General features: G+C 51.6%; 1 protein-coding gene across 2 annotated transcripts; it reads right to left on the minus strand.

Annotated features, from left to right (window-relative positions):
* Nucleotides 1-84: 84 nt before the first annotated feature.
* Nucleotides 85-16,615, minus strand: Samd11 (sterile alpha motif domain containing 11). 2 transcript variants are annotated; one of them, XM_075944815.1, is made up of 14 exons: nucleotides 15,709-16,615; nucleotides 14,602-14,693; nucleotides 11,536-11,717; nucleotides 10,895-10,945; nucleotides 7,282-7,406; nucleotides 4,340-4,429; nucleotides 4,059-4,193; nucleotides 2,657-2,819; nucleotides 1,728-1,843; nucleotides 1,554-1,632; nucleotides 968-1,476; nucleotides 694-812; nucleotides 437-547; nucleotides 85-327 (listed from the first exon to the last, which is right to left on the minus strand). In XM_075944815.1, the coding sequence occupies exons 1-14, from the start codon at nucleotides 16,223-16,225 to the stop codon at nucleotides 85-87; spliced, it is 2,532 nt and encodes an 843-aa protein (XP_075800930.1). In that variant the 5' UTR covers nucleotides 16,226-16,615. The 2 variants fall into 2 exon arrangements, with proteins under 2 accessions (XP_075800930.1, XP_075800931.1); XM_075944816.1 differs by having other exon boundaries at nucleotides 4,059-4,175; nucleotides 15,709-16,613.
* Nucleotides 16,616-17,457: the final 842 nt, after the last annotated feature.

The following is a 17,457-nucleotide window of genomic DNA, read 5'->3' on the forward strand; positions in this document are numbered from 1 at the left end:
GGTGTTTTTTGCATCTAAAACCAAAAGAAAAAGTACCCTGGAGGATGGGCATCAGGGAGTGTATAATGGTTGCCTGCTAGATCATTAGAGAAGCTGAGAAGGATCTGGGGCCCCTGGGAGCAGAGCTGTGGTCCCTGACCCATTCTCCTGCTTGGGTGAGGCTCGGCCTGTGGGCAGGTGGGCCCCCTCATATGGAGATGTGGTGGTTGCTGGAGACAGGAGTTGCTGTCCTGGGCTGAGCTCAGGGGCTTGCAGGCTTGTTGACTGCAATGGAAGGGCCACAGGGAAACTGGCCATGTAGAAGACACGGCCCAGGCGCTTGGCAACCTACAAAGAGATGAAGCTGGGTCAATACCTGCCAGATAAAGGGGACTGGGAGACCATCTCCAGTCACAAAGAACCCTTCCGCCCTCTCTAGATTGATGAGAACACTTACTTGTGCTCTGATCTTAAGGGCAGGCCCTAGCTTCAGTCCCATAGTGTTCAGAAGGTGTTCTTCTGTCAGTAGAGGCAAAGTCTCTCCATCTATTCCTTGTTCTCTGAATACCTGGGGATAAGAAAAGCCCACAGAATAGAGTATGTCTTGCATGAAAAATGACTCAGCAAAAGGATTGGTTCTTTCATGTTGTTTATGGGACATTGCTCGGGACAGGGCCTCCTGGCCTAGTTCCAGGGACCTGCCGCTCCCCTCACCCTGGCATACTCGCCACAGCCAGACAGGCCCCCCACGAAGTTGCAGACATCATCTACAGTCCATTTGTTGACATCCTCAGGGGCTGTGGTTTCATCATTGTAGAGTCCCCCCATGGTGCCTGGAGATGGAAAGGATGTTACTAGGGCCTGGGCTTTTCCCTTGCATCCCCCCATGGTCTGACCTTTCTCTTAATTTTTTAAAGCTCTTGGTTCAGTGACAAAGGATTTTTCTCCCCGTGGTACCCCCTATTAGTGGGTGGCTAGGGTTGCCCACCTGTGTGGAAGTAGGGGCTGACTGCCCCACTGGGGAATCCCAGGGGCAGTGGAGGGGGCATCGACCCTGAGAGAGGCCTCTTTCCTTCTGCTCTGGTCCCTCCTGCTGGTACTTGTCTGGGAGTAGAGGCCTCGCCTCTGGCAGCTGCTGTCTCAAGGTCCTCTCCATCTGAATCCTTGGATGGCTCCTCGGAGACATCTTGAGCCCAGAGGCCAGCCCCTGTCCTATCCTTGGGTTCACTGAGCTGGGCTGAGGCAGCACCAAGACTCCCCTTTTGAGGCTGGTTTTGGGCAGAGTCCTTGGTTGGGGTAGGGGGGCCTGGGCCTGGGGGTCCCTGGGGTGGCAGGGCCAGTAGTGGTGTTGAGCTGTGTTTCAAAACCAGCATGGAGCCACGTCGCTGGAGCTCATCTGGACCCTCAGGGATATGCAAGGCCACCTCTGTCTCCAGCTGTTGTGGGCGGTGAGAGCTGCCCAGTTCTTTCTGCCTAAGCAACTCCGACATCTCCAGCCTGGACCGAAAGGGCAGACAGCAGGAGTCAGCATGGGCATGCTTAAAATGACTCTCACTGGTCTTCAAGGTTCTTACCGAGCTAAGCTCTGTTTCCGTAGAAGCTCCTGCTGCCGAGCTAAAATCTCAGTCTGGGCAGAGGGCAGGAAGCTATAACCTGGGAGAAAAGAACAGGCCATTCTTGCTGGACCCTCTGCACCTAAAGAGGGCTCTACAACGACACAAAGGGCTTAATATCCGCCTTTTTCTCACCTGGGGTCTGACACAGAGCTGTGGGCACCCCAAAAAATGGTGGTCGGAGATGGGAGCCCAGGGCGATGTGGGAGGCATTCTGGGGTGACAGCAAAGGGGGTGGCTGTGACAGCTCCCTGTGGACAGCAGAATAGTAAACACAGGCCCAGTTCCGACTGTGCACCCCTCCCCCTTTAGTGTAACCGCCTCCGGGTGCACCCCCTGCCGCCGCCTCTAATTGCCGACCCCACGGGCGGTCGTTGAGTCCCTGGTTTTGGCTTCGGGTCGTGCACTGCCCCCCGTCCAAGCTGGCGGCGCCAATTAATCTCCCCGGCGGCGCAGAGGCGCTGACCCTGTGGGCGGAGGCGGCTGCAGCGGTAATTACTGGGTGGGGGAGCACCTCTCATCCTGAGCCGTCCTGCGCAGGCGGGAGGGGCACACGATGGGGTAATTAGCCACAGTCCTGAGACGGAAGGCAGCCGCAGATGCTGCGGTCTGTGGCCAGTGGGGAGGAATGGGGAGTGTTTAGAAAACCTGGGGCTCCTGCCCAGAGCTCTCCTTGGTTCCACTAGTCCGCTGTGGAGGTAGTATGTACTTTGAACAGCTCTGATGTCTCTAGAGTTGTAACCCCAGCCCCCTCTGCACTTAGCTCTTCAAATTCCAGATAGTAAATGGCTTACTCTTTGCCTTCCTCAAGACATCACCACTATCCTAGGGCACCTTTACTAGGCTGGTCCCCAATTGCTCAACAAGGAAATTGAAACGGTCCTTTCTGTATATTCTTCCCCAGAAATATTTTCTTGCTCACAACAGCTGGTGTTAGGAGTCTCCTGCACTGGACCTTGAACACGGTGCCCACACAAACGTGATAAGGTCCAGGATGTGGCCTTGACCTTCTCAACTAACCAGCCTAGAGACTATGGGGCCTTGCTGAAACACCACCTTAGTACCTTTCAGAGAAGGACGGGGCAGTAGCTGGAACTGTTCCCTCCCGGTGCTGAAATAGGCCTTGCTTCCGACGATGACCTGTTGCAGATGAGGGCAGGTGTACTTCCAAGCTGCTAGGACTCCTCAAAGTTGCTGCTGCCACTTCTTGCCGAACCCTTAGCAGATCTGGGAAGGGAGGCAACAGCAGTAACTCAGATGCTAAGCTCCCCCAGGAGTTCCCCTTGGTTATGGGGCATTGACCCAGTGAAGCCTAGAACAGAACGGGAGGAGGAGTCTCTCATGTCCTGAGCTCTGTTTTGTGTCACTGGGGCTGGAGGAGGATCAGCAGGGACACAGTTTGCTCCAGGACCTATGTGGTGCAGCTGGGCAAGTGAACTTGAAAAGGGGTCTGATTGGTCAGTAATCAAAATGAGCTGGGGGAGAAGAGCTCCGAGCTAGATAGCTTGGTGTTTTGAGTATTTGCTCTAGCCTCTATCACAAAGATGGGCTGTGCAAAGGTCAGAGTTTAAGGACACAAGGCTGTTCCAGGTCAGTGGGAGAAAAGTTGGGAGGGGACCTCAAACAGAAGGCTGCCTAGGTGACTCCTTTATAGACAAGAGGCAAGAATAGGTAAGAAGAACTTGTCACTCCCATTAAGCAATAATAGTACACATGGCCATGATGGTAGACAACTATTAAATGTGGGGGCACTCCTAGCCCATTTAGTCCCCCTAGTTCAAGCTCTACTTCTCTGCTGCTCCCCTGCTACCTGTTTATAAATTACCGGGCCTGAAGCCAGCTCCAGAGCCCAATAAGCCACCCCCCCCATCCACGCCCCCGCCATCCTCTGTACAGTGGTGATTGACAACCAGCTTGCCTATACACCCTCTCCTGCACAGGCCAGCAGCAGAGCTGGGAAAAGCAATTAAAAAGAAGGATTTTTAAATTATTAACATTTAGTGAATTATTTAGGTCCTTGGTGCCTGAGTTGCCCTGGGGGACAGTACCTTCTGTAAGAATCGGAAATTCTGCTCCCTTCCCTGAGCCCCCAGCCACTTCTGCCAGAAAAGATTCTCTGGTGTTGCAGCTGAATAGGGTGTCTTACTATTCCTAGGTAGCAGGAGTAGTGCCTCAGGCTTGGCTTCTTTCAAGCAATCTGAGCACTAGTGACCATATCCCACCTGTGACAACCCCCTCCTTCCTGCCATGCCTGCCCCACAACAACAGCAGCCTTGAGACAGTTTGACCACAGATTCATGGTATTGCACTGACTACTTGGAGTGGAGGAGAACCTAGCATATGCCACAGAACCCACATCTCTCCTATGTCCCTCCCTCACCTGTGCCTTCCTCTCCCACTCAGGGATGAACAGTGAAGGGTTGGCATATTCGAGGTGGGAATGCTGAGGGTGGTGGTGGCACATACCATGGCTGGGGATACCCAGGTGGTAGAGACGTTGAGTTTCCTCAAAGGGGCCAGCCTCACTCAGGGCTGACATGAGCCGATGATAGTGATCCTCAGGGGCCATTGTAGACTCCAGCTCTGGAAGCAGCAGAGTCTCTATTGAAAGGAGCACATGGTGAGTGCAAGTCAAGGCCTCCTCTCTTGGTTTCTACCCAAGGTCTGGCAAACCCTTCAGGATGCAGAAACTCATGGCTCCCTCCCCTTTCTATGACCTGCCTCCTTTTCCGGAGTTAGACTCTCACCTTGTGGGGACTTGCTTCGCACCTTCTTCTCTGAAGAACAGTCACTAGTAATGTAGGAGGAGCAGCCCAGTCTCTTGCCCAACAGTTCACCTGTAGAGGATGGAGTGAGCCCCACCCAGTGCCTCATGACTTGGAGGGAAAGCCACCTGAACCTTAGCTCAGCTTGGAACCCCAACCACTACCACGTTCTCCCTGGCAGTTAAGACCTTGCCCAACCTGGTATCGCAGGCCAGAGGACACCATGACAGGTGGATGTGGAGCATAGCAAAGACACAAAGCAGTTCTGATGCTTGCCCTGGGCATGTAGATAGAAGTAATGAGAAGTTCACACAAATATTTCACCAGGCAGTCTCCTGTGAGTTCATGTTCTTCCTCAGCCCCACCTTGGGGGAACTGAGTGGCTTGCCTTTGCCGCTTTGGATAGGGTTGGATACTGTGCAGGTGTAGGGGAGGCAAGTACAGAAGTCATGCTTCAAATCTCAGCCTACTTTATTCTGGGTCTTCCCAGCCCTCCACCAGAAACTCCATTTCTTCCTCTAGTAACTTCTCTACTACACTTATGACACAGAAAGGAAGCCGTTGTCTCTCCTTGGCAGTATGTGCCCGCCTACTCATCCAGGTTCTGGGCTCTTGAGGGACTCCTGAACAACTCACCCCATAGTACATAGCCTATATGTGCTATGTCTGCACCAGGCTAGGCCCAGCCTCGGCTTCCAGTATCCCCTGTAGGATCCAGTGATCATACCCAACTTGCCAAACCTTAGGCATTAGTTGACCCAATTCCAGACCATTCTAAACACTACTACCCAGGTTCCTTCTGCGCTCCTGCCCTAAGGCTAGGGTATTTGCTGAACAGCCCATGCCATCTTGGTTCCAGGTTAAATGTTGCTTTCTTTGCCCTCCTTATCCTCACCAGCTAGAAGAATGTGGAGGAACAATTCCTTGGGTGAACCAAAAATCTCCATGATGCCCAGCAAGTCCCACCCTTCCCCAAAGCTCTAACCATTAGCACCAGAGCTGAATTCCAGTTTTAAAAATTTCCTAAATCTGTCATTCTTATCAAACTGGGGAAGTGTGGCAGCAAAAAATGCCAATCAATCATTACATTATGGCTGACAGAATGGTGCTAATAACTTATTGATCTCAACTACCTCACTGCCACTGGTCTAGCTGGCCATCACAGGCTCTTCCTCAAAGAGAGGGACAGCACCCATTGTTTGAACAAGAGTTCCATCCATAATCTCTCAAGACAGATGGATCCAGCAGGCAGATGAAGGGTATCTGGCTGCACTTGGGGCCACCAATAATGTATCAGAGACAGGTGGGCAGGAGAGGCAGCAGCTGATCTAGGCAGGGAGGAGGGTCACTTAGGTCTCTGTGGCCTGGTCTCACTCTGTACATGTCGTTCTTATGCCAACCCACACATCCCCTTAAGGGTCAGGCAAGGGCTCTTTTCACAGCATTCTGTCCCTACTTTAACAATGGCTACCTGCAAAGCTCAGAGAGACAGAGAGAGAGAGGTGTGTGTGTGTGTGTCTTTCTATTCCTGAAGTTTGGATAATAACCTGGTGGAGACGATCATGGAGTAAAGGCATCTCAAATAAGACCCAGTCCCGTGGCAGACTTAATGAAGTCACATTCACTCCCAGCACACCAGGGTGCTGCTAACACAGCAGTATAACTATGGGAAGATGCACAGACATATAACTTCCTGCAACCCCTATAGTCCTCTCTTGTCCAGGAGGCAGTGGGAGAGTGAACCCCTACAGAGAAAGAAAGCACCTAGGAAATAGGGACAAGACCCTAAGAGAATGCCTAAGTGAAGCAATACACACTCACATAGTTGTGCCACTATGAACCCCTGTGTGCAGTGCAAAAGGAAGAGTGGCCAGATAGATGAGTAAAATCACAGATATATATGGATATATATATGTAGTACACAGACACCACAACAAGTATTATGATGGCCCTGGCTGGGAGGAAGTGTGTGCATGTGCACACACACACCCACACCTAAGGAGGTCTCTCTCCATGTACAGGAACAGGGGAGGACCTGTGAGCTCAGAACATGACAATCATTATAGACTTCTTTGACTTTACCCAATCAATGGGGCAATTAGATTTTATAAGGCGCTTGCTCAGCTGTTTCCACCCGGCTGGGCCTTCATCAGGTCCCCAGCTGTTCCAGAAGCAACCCCCTACCAGCCCACAAAGCCATTCAAGCACACGGGGCTTTGATAAAGATGTCCACTGTGGTGGACCACACCCACCCACCCACCCAGTCTTTCCAAGCACCGCAGCCACACCAGACACTTCCCTAGGAGCCAGGAGAGAAAGGTCCCTCAAAGCCCCTGAATCTCAGGTGTGCCCTCACTGCAGCCTTATGGCCTGCTTTTCTGAGGAGTGCCACGATCTCTGCCAGTTGCCTCTCTGAACTCCTGTGGCTTCCAGTAGTCAGTTTTCATGGTGGTTCTGGGAACCCTAGCATTCTTTGCTCACCTTGCTCAGGTTCAGCACCCCTGGAAGGCAGAACTCGGGTTGTACATGTTCTGTGGGTAGGAGAAGTGAGCATTCTTCTGACACACGAGTCATTCTACAGCGGGCAGTTCTGAGCTTAGGAGAGGCTTACATGGTATCTGCCCCTTTGAGGAAGGGTTGGTGGGTCTTGGCCACTCGAAACCCACTCCACCAAAAGCAATAATGGAGCAGTCTCTGCTGTAGCCATGTCTGCCTGGCTGTCTGGGATTAACACAATTACCATCACATGTAGCCCCAGGGGAAAGCCAGTCTCACAACCCACCCCCCTTGCTGGCCTCTGGCTGCCAGCCAAAGTGCTCAGGGCCTAGAGCTGCTGATTAGAGACTTGGGGAGGACAGTCTCTAGTCAGGATAGCTGTGGCCCCAGAGCCCCTCTCTACCATTGGGATCTCTTGGATTCCTCACCTGCAGGTCCAAGGCCAATCTCCACGTTGCCTCTCTGGAAGTCACAGTGGCTTGGATGCTCAGGCATAACAAGGTGGTGGCTTTGATGTACGCTGGATATAAGGGTGGGGAGATCGTTGTCTTGGCTGCAGAAGAGCAAGACAGACCAAGCTATGAGCTGCTTCATTAGTTGGAAATCTGGCATTGTCGGTATGAGGGTACATGACTTGTGGACAGTATGCACTAAGTATGCAAAGCCATCTGCACACCCCTGTGTGAGACCACTGACAGCACACATGTGTATGCCCTCTAAGCAGACCAAAGGGAAGTCAGGACCTGGTACTTAGACCTAATTGCAGTTCTAAGACAACCCCTTCAGCTATCCTTCTTACAGAGAAAAGTGTGTCCTGATTTGCCCTGGAGAGCAGCCTGAAGAGAGAGTAAGCTGCCATATATACCGCCAGCTCTGGCAGCAAGAACATGGAACATACTCCCTAGTTCCTAGTTCTTTTAAATAAGGAAACTGAAGTTCTGACCAGAGCTCTATAGTTGACAAGACTCATGCTCATTAGCAGAGAGCCACCACCAGGCGTGGGTAGGTCTGGAACTTCTACACAGGACCTTTTGACTCGGTATAACAGCATTTAACTGTGTTTGTCATTCCTGCTGAGTCAGCTGAGTCCTCATCCACAGAGCCCCATAGAGGAGAGGATATATAAGTAGGAATTCCTTACCCTGGAGTTCTGTAAGCATCAGTAGAGAAGGAAGACACAGGAAGCCAAAGTCAGGGCAGGAGCAGTGGTGCCCAGTGCTCAGCCCTCCATGGCTCACCTGTTACAGAGCAGCCTCAGATCCTGGCAGTGCCTCTACAAAGTGACCTAGGAATCAACTCTGAACCTCATTAAATAGCTCCCAGCCCCTGACCATGGTGACTGTAGCTGGGCTAATCCAGGGCTGGCACCTAAGCAGATCAGTTTCATCAGCAGACACCCAAGAGGGCCCCAGCCTAGAGGCCCAGATGTGTTCTTCCCATCTCAGCACTGCAGACCCAGAGGGCAGGTGGGGGTGTAAGTACGTTATAGGATTAATTGGCATGAAGCTCATCCCCTGCATCCTCATCAGTGTGGGGGTGTCAGAGAGAATTGCTATCTCAGCATGAGGGGGGTGTTATGGGCTGACTAGGCACAGACTGGAACAGCTACAGACTGGTCCCCATGGGGATTTCCTTCTAGTTAGGAGGTAAATCAGTTTCTAGGAGCTCCAGGGAGTGGGCAGAAGCCTGTTCTCTGTGAGCACAGCCTGGCCCACAGAAGGAAAGTGAGGTTTCCTGCCTGGACCTGTATCTGGAAAAGTCTGGTGACAATATCAGAGTCACTAGGTACTGGATAGCATGATTCCATGGAGTGATAGCAGGTCAGAACAGGACTTGAATTTAGCATCCACCTCCCATTCTACCTTGGTAGTTTGTTCTGTGTTCTCAAAGATGATGCAGTTCTGAAAACCAGTTCCTATAGCTTGGTCATTCACTGAACAAATTATGCTGATTTTATACACTGAAAAATTCCATGCATACATGGCCGAAATGCATTAATTATGCTCTTAGCGTCATGGTATGAGGTTCTTTTTTTTTTTTTTTTTTCGGTTTTTCGAGACAGGGTTTCTCTGTGGTTGGTATGAGGTTCTTGAAGCCACAACTCACCCTCTGCTTCCCACTGCATTCTACTACATGTTATGGACCAAGCCCTGGAGTACCTCAGGAGGTTGAGGCATGGATGAAGAGATGGATGGTCGTGGTAGAGCCAGAATACTGCAGGGGGAGGATCATGAGGAGGCCAGAAAGAGAAAAAGATTGGCCTAGCACACCTTCTGGGGTCTCCATCCTGTTCCTTTGGTCTTATGAAATCCAGACTTGTTCCCCTCCCTGTCAGTTTAGGGACCCTGAGGGTTCAGAGGCTATGCTGCTAAAGGCTTCACAGGCATTTGGGTGAGTTATGATTCTTGCTTGATCCAAGCAGACAGGTGGTTCCTTACATGGTTTGTCAGAGGACCAAAGACAGATGGACGATGGATTAGCGGAAACAAGTGAATAGACAAGTGGAGAGTGACCACAGAAATGGATTCATAGACAGGAAACAAGAGACAGAAGAACGAGTAGGCAAGCCAACAAGGCAAAACAAAGGGCCAGGAGGGGGTAGCACAAGCAGCTGGTCTTGGCCACCTGTGCCCCTTCCTGTCTAGACACTGGATCCACCAGTAGGTAAGTTGAAGGCTGTCAGTACTCCTAGCCTTCTTCCCCCTTCCGATAGAATCCTAACTCTTGGAACTAAGGGACTTCTTGAGGGGCACCAGGCTGCAGTTGTTGACACTGTGACGAACTTGTATGGACACATCCTCACTAAAGCTTTGTGAATGTGAGGAGGGTCACAGGAGGTAAGAACTCCTGGAGGAGAGGCATAAGCACCAGCTTCCCTACTGGTCTTGCTGACAAATCTATCCTGCAGCATGTATAGTAAAAAGTTGATGAAATGTCATCAGTGTTCATGATGGGTCATACAAATGATCAGTGGAGCTGGTAACTTCAAAATTAGGTAGAAATAAGTTTAAAGATTTTATTTATTGCAATGCAACCCCAGGATGCAGGCTTTGTCAATCACACAAATAATAACACATCTGAAAGAAGCCAGGACAGACATTCAAATGTGACTGGCCTGGAGCCTGGCCACAGAAGGCTAGTCTCTTCCTGAGGCCACATTCCACAGTTGGACTTTTCCTGATGTATGCCCTGTAGGTCCTGGGGTAAGACAGCGGGGCATGCTCACAGACCTATTCCTTGCTCCTCAGAAACTGGGAGACTGGATCTTCCCAACACTCCAGCTTCCTTATATGGTGACTTCATTTTCATCTTCTTGTGACATCTGTATTTGCAGCCCCCACCATGCTTCCATATTATGAATCTATGTGTTCCTAAGAAAACCCCTGACCTGATGGGCGAGGGTTTCTCCAGAAGGATCCTTTCAAAACATGCTTACTTGGCGAAAAGCTTTCTGTGCCTTCTTTCTTGAAGATAAAACCGAATAGGTCCAGCATTCAAGGCCCAGATCTTTAGCCTCCACCTGGCCAAACTGGCCTCTCATATCTCATTCTAACACAACTTTGCAGAATCCCTTTGCCCCAGTGAACTCTCATATATCCTTCAAGACGTCACTCATATACCACCATTCTCATCTCCTGGTCCGTTTCTGGTAGGTTAAGCAGAGAATATTACAGCCTCATCTCTGAGCAGATGGATACAAATGGACAGTCCCATCAGGGACAGCATATACGCAGACTCTAGAACCTCTCTTCTCAGAACCTCTGCCTGTGCTACTTGGCATGTGGGATGTGCTTGGTTAAGGTGGGATCCTGCCACCCAGTTTGCCACAACCCGGGTTGTGCAAAAAGACGTAGAAAACCTGGTGGATACTCAGCTCACATTGGTTTATATTGGTCAGAAAATGAATAAGACAGGTCCATCAGCAGAAGAGGGAGAAGAGACAGGTGGCATAGCATAAGCAGGGCCCGAGGGGAAGCACAGCAATAAAACTCCCTGCTGCCTGTGATGTGTGTGTAGAGCCTCACAGACTTGGACTCCTACCTGCAGGATGTTTCTCTGAAGGAGATATTCACATCCCAGTGAGTGTGGACTCTGAAAAGGGAAAAATAGAGGGTCAGCATGGCTCCGGGAATATACCTGGGCAGAAGGATATACATGAATCTGATTCTGGCATCCTGTTGTACCAGTAGTTAGGGCAGTGGCTAAGAGGCAATGCCCCATGCCAAGTTAAATGTGCTTCAGCTCCCACTCACCAGGTCAGAGTCAGCTTCTGGATTTACAACAGTCCTGACCTCACTTCACTTTGGGCACCTAAAGTAGCATGGCTGCATAGTCGGTGAGGGAATATAGTGCCCGGAGTCTTCCTATACATGGTGCTTATTCTACTGAAATCAAATTTCTAGTTGCCGGGGCTGTTTCAGCCGGTGTGAGATCACACAAGAAGAACCTCACAGCAGCCACTTGAAGGAGACTTGGATCATGAGCCCAGGTTGGTATAGGCTTCTGGGTCTCACTGCTACCAACCCATTTCCTAAAAGTGACCCCTGCAGAGAATCAAAGTGCCTGGATGAGATGTCAAGAAAGGTTCCTGCCTGTGCCTGATACAGTGTTTGCAGACCTTGACTGTGCTGTCCCACCCCCACCCCCATAGTAGCCTCCTAGCCTGGCTGTGGAATCAGTACCTTCTCTTCATGATATGGACGTGTGGATCATCCTCCTGCTTCAGGTCTGGCTGCTGCCTACAAGCTGGGCCACTTCCATCACTGTCACCGTCACTGGCTGAGAAACTGGGGGTTCTTTCTTTCTTTAGGGCATGTGTAGGGGGCAGAGTGACTGTTCTCTTGTCGGCCAAACGTCCCCGGTTCTGAGAAGGTGGGAAGAGGAGGGTTAGGTTAGGTCAGGCCTTCAGCCTCCAGAGTCCAGACCAAGGTGCAGAAGCTCCATTGCTATAGACCAGCACACAAGGATGATAGTGTGGGACCCACAGGCTCCAGTCCAGTTCTTCTCTGTAGGCACAGCCTCAGAGATGGCTCATCTTACATGGTAAGTCCCATCTTCCACTTCCTAGAGAATGCCTCTCAACCCCAGTTCATTTCATGGGACTGGAGCAGGGCAGAGTTCTAGCCCCATTCTCACTATCCATTGTCAAACAGAAACATCAATAAACTGTCTTTTTTTTTTAATTTCTTTCTCTCCACCCCAGCCCCCATTTCTGAGATACTGGGCATGCTAGGCAAGTGCTCTGCAGTCTGAACAGTGTCCAACTCTGGGTTCTGGGAGCCATAGTCTCTGCTGCATATGCCATCAGGAGTCTTCTGGGGCCTACATTTGGTTACTTTTCAGAGTAGGTAATAAGGACTCTGTAGTACCAAGTCAGTGGTGTGAATCACTACTGTTTGAGGACAGGCTCCAGGACAAGAGGGTTATTTCTATGGTCCCCTTTAAGATCTACTTGACTTTTGTCCTTCACTGTTCTAGGGACAGTAGAGTGAAGGTTAGGCTGAAAGGGTAAAGCCCTTTCTTACACTTGGGATTTATTCTACAGATGTTATACCTACAAGGCTTGTGTCCCAGGCCTCTGTCATCCCACAGGCTTGGGGAATCATTTCTATGAGCGCTTGCTTGTCTCTTGATAACAGAAACAAGTTTTTTTTCTTTCTTACATACAATGGGACACAGGGGCCATGAGATTGTCACTTGGAAAGAGCCAGAGCCAGTTGGCTATTGCCAGCCTCAACCCCACGACACAAACAGCAGGCACAGGGACCTACTTGCACCTTCCACACCCTAAGAGTACCGGGAGTTGGGTCTTGGGTGGTACCTGGGGGATGACCCATGAGAAATGGTACAAAGGACCCAGATGGCTGTCCCGATAATACCCAAGAACTGAGAATATAGCTTCCTTTGTGTACTGAAAATGTAAGCCAGCCCTACAGCTTAACATATTTGAAAACATCTGAAAACCTAACCAAGAGCTAGCCTGCTCATACAGTGGGAGGGGTGCCGTCACTCAGGGCCTCTGACTTATGCGCACACTGTTTTCAAGTACTGGAATATCTGCGATACTGATTCATACTTGTGATCCTGATTGTGGGGTACGGTGGGAAAGGTGGGGAAGTCTTTCTAAAAAGGAACCAGGAGTAGGAAAGTTGGCCTCAGCCCTGAGTTGTCTCCCACTCATGGTAGGGATTGGGAGGTCTAGATAAACAGCAGGCCCATTCCTTTCTTAGCTGCAGATTTCCCACTTGAAGTGAGGGAGGCACTGGGCTACTTGTCCCCCAGGCTTGTGGGAATGCTCAACGTGCTTTGGTTTGTAAGCAGCATGACTCCTCCCATCCAAACAGAAAATAGAACTCTGTAAATCTAATGAGGACCCCTCTCCCACCAGCTACCTGCAGACTTTGACCTCTGGTTCCAGCAGTTGGTGGAATGATGCCTGTATTTACCTACATGTTTTGTGAACCTCGTATGTTGGCCTGCATTAGATCTGGCAGGCTCTGCATGTGGTTCCGTTCATCTGCCCCAAATGCATGAGTTTGTGGTTTCCCAGCATGGCCCTCAGGGCCCATAAGGAACCAATAAGGATGCTCCACCACGAGCCCAAATGAAACAAATTTAAGGTGGACAATTGGGTCCTATCGTGGCATCTCTCTGCCTCACTCTGCCCCGGCAGACAGGATGTTGGGTGAAGCCAGGTACAGCTCTAGTTCAACATCAAGACACTTATTGCTCTCCCCCAGGTGCTCTTATTCCCTCTCCTGAGGTAATCTCTTTTTTCAAATGAATCTGTTAAATCCTTCTTGCATAAGGGCATGCATGCTTGATCCCTAATCTCTCTTGTTCTTCAAGTACTCGATACATTGTCTACCTTTGGTGGGATTCTGTAACCAGTCCCCAACTTTAGCTCACTAGATGCTTATACAGCCTGCTCTGACTAGGCTATCCCATCAGGACATTCAGACATTTAGTCATATACTTGGCAGGATTCCAACTCAGCACCCCAGAGACACAGGTTGCTCACCCTCAAGCCTGGGACTATCCCAGATCACAGTCAAAGCAAGTCAGATCTGCCAAGCCTCAGAATGAGCCCAGTCCCACAATCAGCATCACTCCCAGGTGTTCCAGATAATTTGGTGACCTTCAGATCTAGGCCAAGAGGAATGACATGATCCAGGAATAAGGCTATGCATTATTCCCACGATTTGAGTAACAACAGTTCCAATGATGGAAGAATTGGAAAGAAGTAACTCACTTGCTGTGAGTTTGAGGTCAGCCTGGTCTATAGAGTGAGTTCCAGGACAGTCAAGGTGGTTACAGAGAGAAAGCCTGTCTCAAAAAACCAAAACCAGAACCAAAACCAAAACCACAACAACAATTGCTGCTCTTGCAAAGGACCTGGGTTTTGTTCTAAGTATTCACATGGCGGCTTAATACCATACTCAATTCTAGTTCCAGGGTTTCTCTGGCTTCATAGGCACCAGGCATGCATGAAACAGACACACACATAAAACAAAAATAATTCTTAAACAACAGCTCACCCTGTATCCAACCCGGGATTCCTTTTCTTTCCCAGCTACAGTCTGGGAGGGTGCCAAGGAACCTACTGACCTATTTACTTTTCTCAGGTTCCTCTAGCACACCAGCAGGGTTGAGGTTAGGATGTTCATTCCCAGACAACATAGCCACCACTTTCGAAGCTGAAACCCAGCCCTTCTGCCCAACAATCTCCAGCTTATCTCATATCTCACCACGGGCGAGGATATTCTACAGCCTGGACAATCGCAGATCGGGGGGTGCACTTGCAGGATCCCCTTGGACATAAGCGTCTTCAGGCTTTTCCCTGCCAGGAGACCAAGCAGAACACGTGAGGGAGAGGCCAGGTGCATTTAGCATTAGCATGCTTTTCAGGGGGTATAGCTGCAAGGCCAGATTTCCCTCTTCCCCGCAAAAATTCATGAAATTGTGCATGAAATTCACAATGATCTCTTAAACCCACCGTGCCCAACTTCTCATCTGAAATTCTCTCTCACCTTTGTGGCAGCTGCTTGGGAAATGCGGGGTCTCTAAAACTCAAATTCCGAGCGAGTGCCCCTGCCTGACCAAGGGATTACTCCCCCCCCCCCCGTCCCCATTTTCGTTGCCCTTCTCTAGTGCTCCACCCTTTCCAAACCGGTCCCAAGGGAACTCATGACAGAGGCAGATGAGGTGAGAGGTGAGAAGGGGATCAGGCCTGCTTCTGCATTCCCTTCCTCGCAGGAAGAGATAGCTAATGGGAAGCGTGACCCCCTAAACCTTACGCATTCAGGTCTCTAACTTTTTAACTCCCGGCGCAGCGCTAGCGCTTATTGAACCCGGCTCAGGAGCCTCCATATCGTATCCAAACAGGCTTTGGCCGGCAGTATCGTCAACGTTGTCAGGTTCCGCTGCCCCCACCTGCTGACACAGCATCCACTAAATGCGCACTCCTACCCTTGCCTCAAGTGCACCCCACCACTCCTGTCAAGAACCGCTGGCTGGGCGCCTGTGGGGAAGAGGCTCCCCTCCCACTGGCCTCTCCCGAGTTCCCGTAAACTTCCCCTGCCTTCACGGCTCGCAGACCCAGAACCCTTTGACCTGGGCTGAAGAGATCAGGGAGGCTGAGAAACCTTTGCTGTGTCCACTAAGTCGCTCGTGCGTGGGTGGGTGGACAGAAGGGGCTGGCGAGGGGTGGTGGTGGAAAGAGAAGGGTATCCCCAGCACTAGCCCTGGAGCCACAGCGCCCCCTCTGGGCTAATGCTAGGTGTCCCAGGTGGCAGAATGAGGAACCTGGGGCACACAAGAGGAACAAGCGGCTCGAGCCCCCACCGTGACCGCACCTTTGTGGCGGATGCTGCGCTTCCAGTCCTTGGCGGTCTCGCGGCCGCTGACGAACTGGAACTCGTTGGGTGTGAGCCACTCGCCCCGGTGTCGGATGGACGGGCCCTTGCTGCCCTGGCAGAGTTTGCGTACGTAGAGCAGCGCGCGGTTGGCGCCGCACTCCACCTCGATACACGGCTCGCCGTTGTCTAGCAGCGGCTGGAAATCCGGTGCCGCCGCTGCAGTAGCTGAAAAGCGCTCGAAGGCCAGCGGGTCTCGGGGCAAGTAGAGATGAGGCGCGGCCTCGTGCAGGTTAAGGTAAGCGCGCGAGGGGCGGAGTGAAGGAGCCAGCAGCGCCTCGTAGCCCGAAGCTGAGGCGGGCAGAGAGGCGGCCGGGGGCAGGGCTGCTGCAGCGGGCAGAGGCGCCAAGTAGGCGGGCAGTGGTGGCAGCGGCAGTGTGGCCAGGGTCGGGTGGAAGGTGGCCAGGGCCAGGGCCAGGTCCTCGCGGCCCGGGAGTTCCTTTTTCACTGCTGGCATGGCACTCAGATGAAGGCTTTTTGTTGCCTGCGCGATTTATTTTGGTTGGAGTTGGGTCTTGGGCCGGGAAGTCCTGGATAGAGCCTGACTACGCACTCACTCGGCGGGCTACTGTGCCTCAGTGTTCGCAGCAGATGCAGCCCTCTTGCTGACCGCCGGGCCTCCCTGGACAGTTGTCTGGACGTTTAGCTGGGCCTTGATCGCCTGAGGCATGGTGCTCCTGGAACTGCCTAAGATCTTGGGCTGCTGCTCCTGGGTCCTAAGTCTCTGCAGAGCGGCAGAAGTCTAACTGCATTCGTGTCCAGGGCCAGTCCTTTCCTCAACACTAACCAGAGCTGGACTGATCCCGGCAGTGAGAAGTTGCAGAGTCGCCTGTCCTGTTCGTAGTCCAGCCTGGGATTCTTAGCCTCAGCCCCGCCTTTCCCCGCCCCCCAGCTGCCCCGCCGCACACTGCGTTTGCTGGAGGACTTGGAAGACCCGCCGCCGCCGCCGCCGCCGCCGCCTCCGTCGCCGCCGCCGTCGCCGCAGCCGCCGCCACAACTTGGCCCATTTAAACCGCCCTGGCGCGGCGGGCGGGCGCGGGCTCCGGTGGGGGGTGCGTGAAGGCCGACTGGACTCCGAAGACACGGAGGTCGCGGGACAAGGCTACAGCCCTGGCTTCTTCACAGTGGGGAAAATGAAAGGAGACCCTTGGGTGTGAGTGCTGAGTGCAAGACCCCAACTGTGGTCTAAAGGAATGTAGGGTAATCTGCAGGATAGGTGAGTGGGTTTCTGCTGAAATGGAGCTGGTATGATCTCATTTCCCCTTGAGTGTGAGCCTGCTCTCCTTCCCCTCAGATGGCCTTTATGTATCTGCAGGGGCTGGGTTGTGGATTGTGGAGTGTTTGAGTTCTGTTCGTAAGTAAGAATAGCAGTTCTCTGTCAGTTTTCTCTCACTACCCATTTCTCACCGAGTTGGTACATTGGATCACTTATTGCATATTCTCACTTTGTAGATGAGAACCTGAGACAGGTTAAGCAGTTTTTGAATGACACACAGCTGTTTTTACTATGATGCCTACTCCCAGGGCAAAAAGAGTCAGAGCCACGGAATGGAACAAGGAGGCATTCATAGAATCAGGGTGGGAGTAGGGGATGATGACAGTTGGCTTAACAAATGTGCACACCAACACATTTCTATCCCCAAGAGCTGCAAGTCTGGGAGAGAGGGACCTGTCACATCTCTGTTCACC

Source organism: Microtus pennsylvanicus, chromosome 13 (assembly GCF_037038515.1).
Source record: "Microtus pennsylvanicus isolate mMicPen1 chromosome 13, mMicPen1.hap1, whole genome shotgun sequence".
NCBI lineage: Eukaryota > Metazoa > Chordata > Mammalia > Rodentia > Cricetidae > Microtus > Microtus pennsylvanicus.

Bases quoted from the DNA above. Each gene is read 5' to 3' on its own strand.
- Samd11 (XM_075944815.1), bottom strand. From the start codon at position 16,225: ATGCCAGCAGTGAAAAAGGAACTCCCGGGCCGCGAGGACCTGGCCCTG. The intron at 4,430-7,281 runs GTGAGGAATCCA...CATCCTCTACAG, and splicing joins GATTGGCCTTGGACCTGCAG to GTGAACTGTTGGGCAAGAGA. The intron at 813-967 runs GTGGGCAACCCT...TTCCATCTCCAG, and splicing joins CAGCCCCTACTTCCACACAG to GCACCATGGGGGGACTCTAC.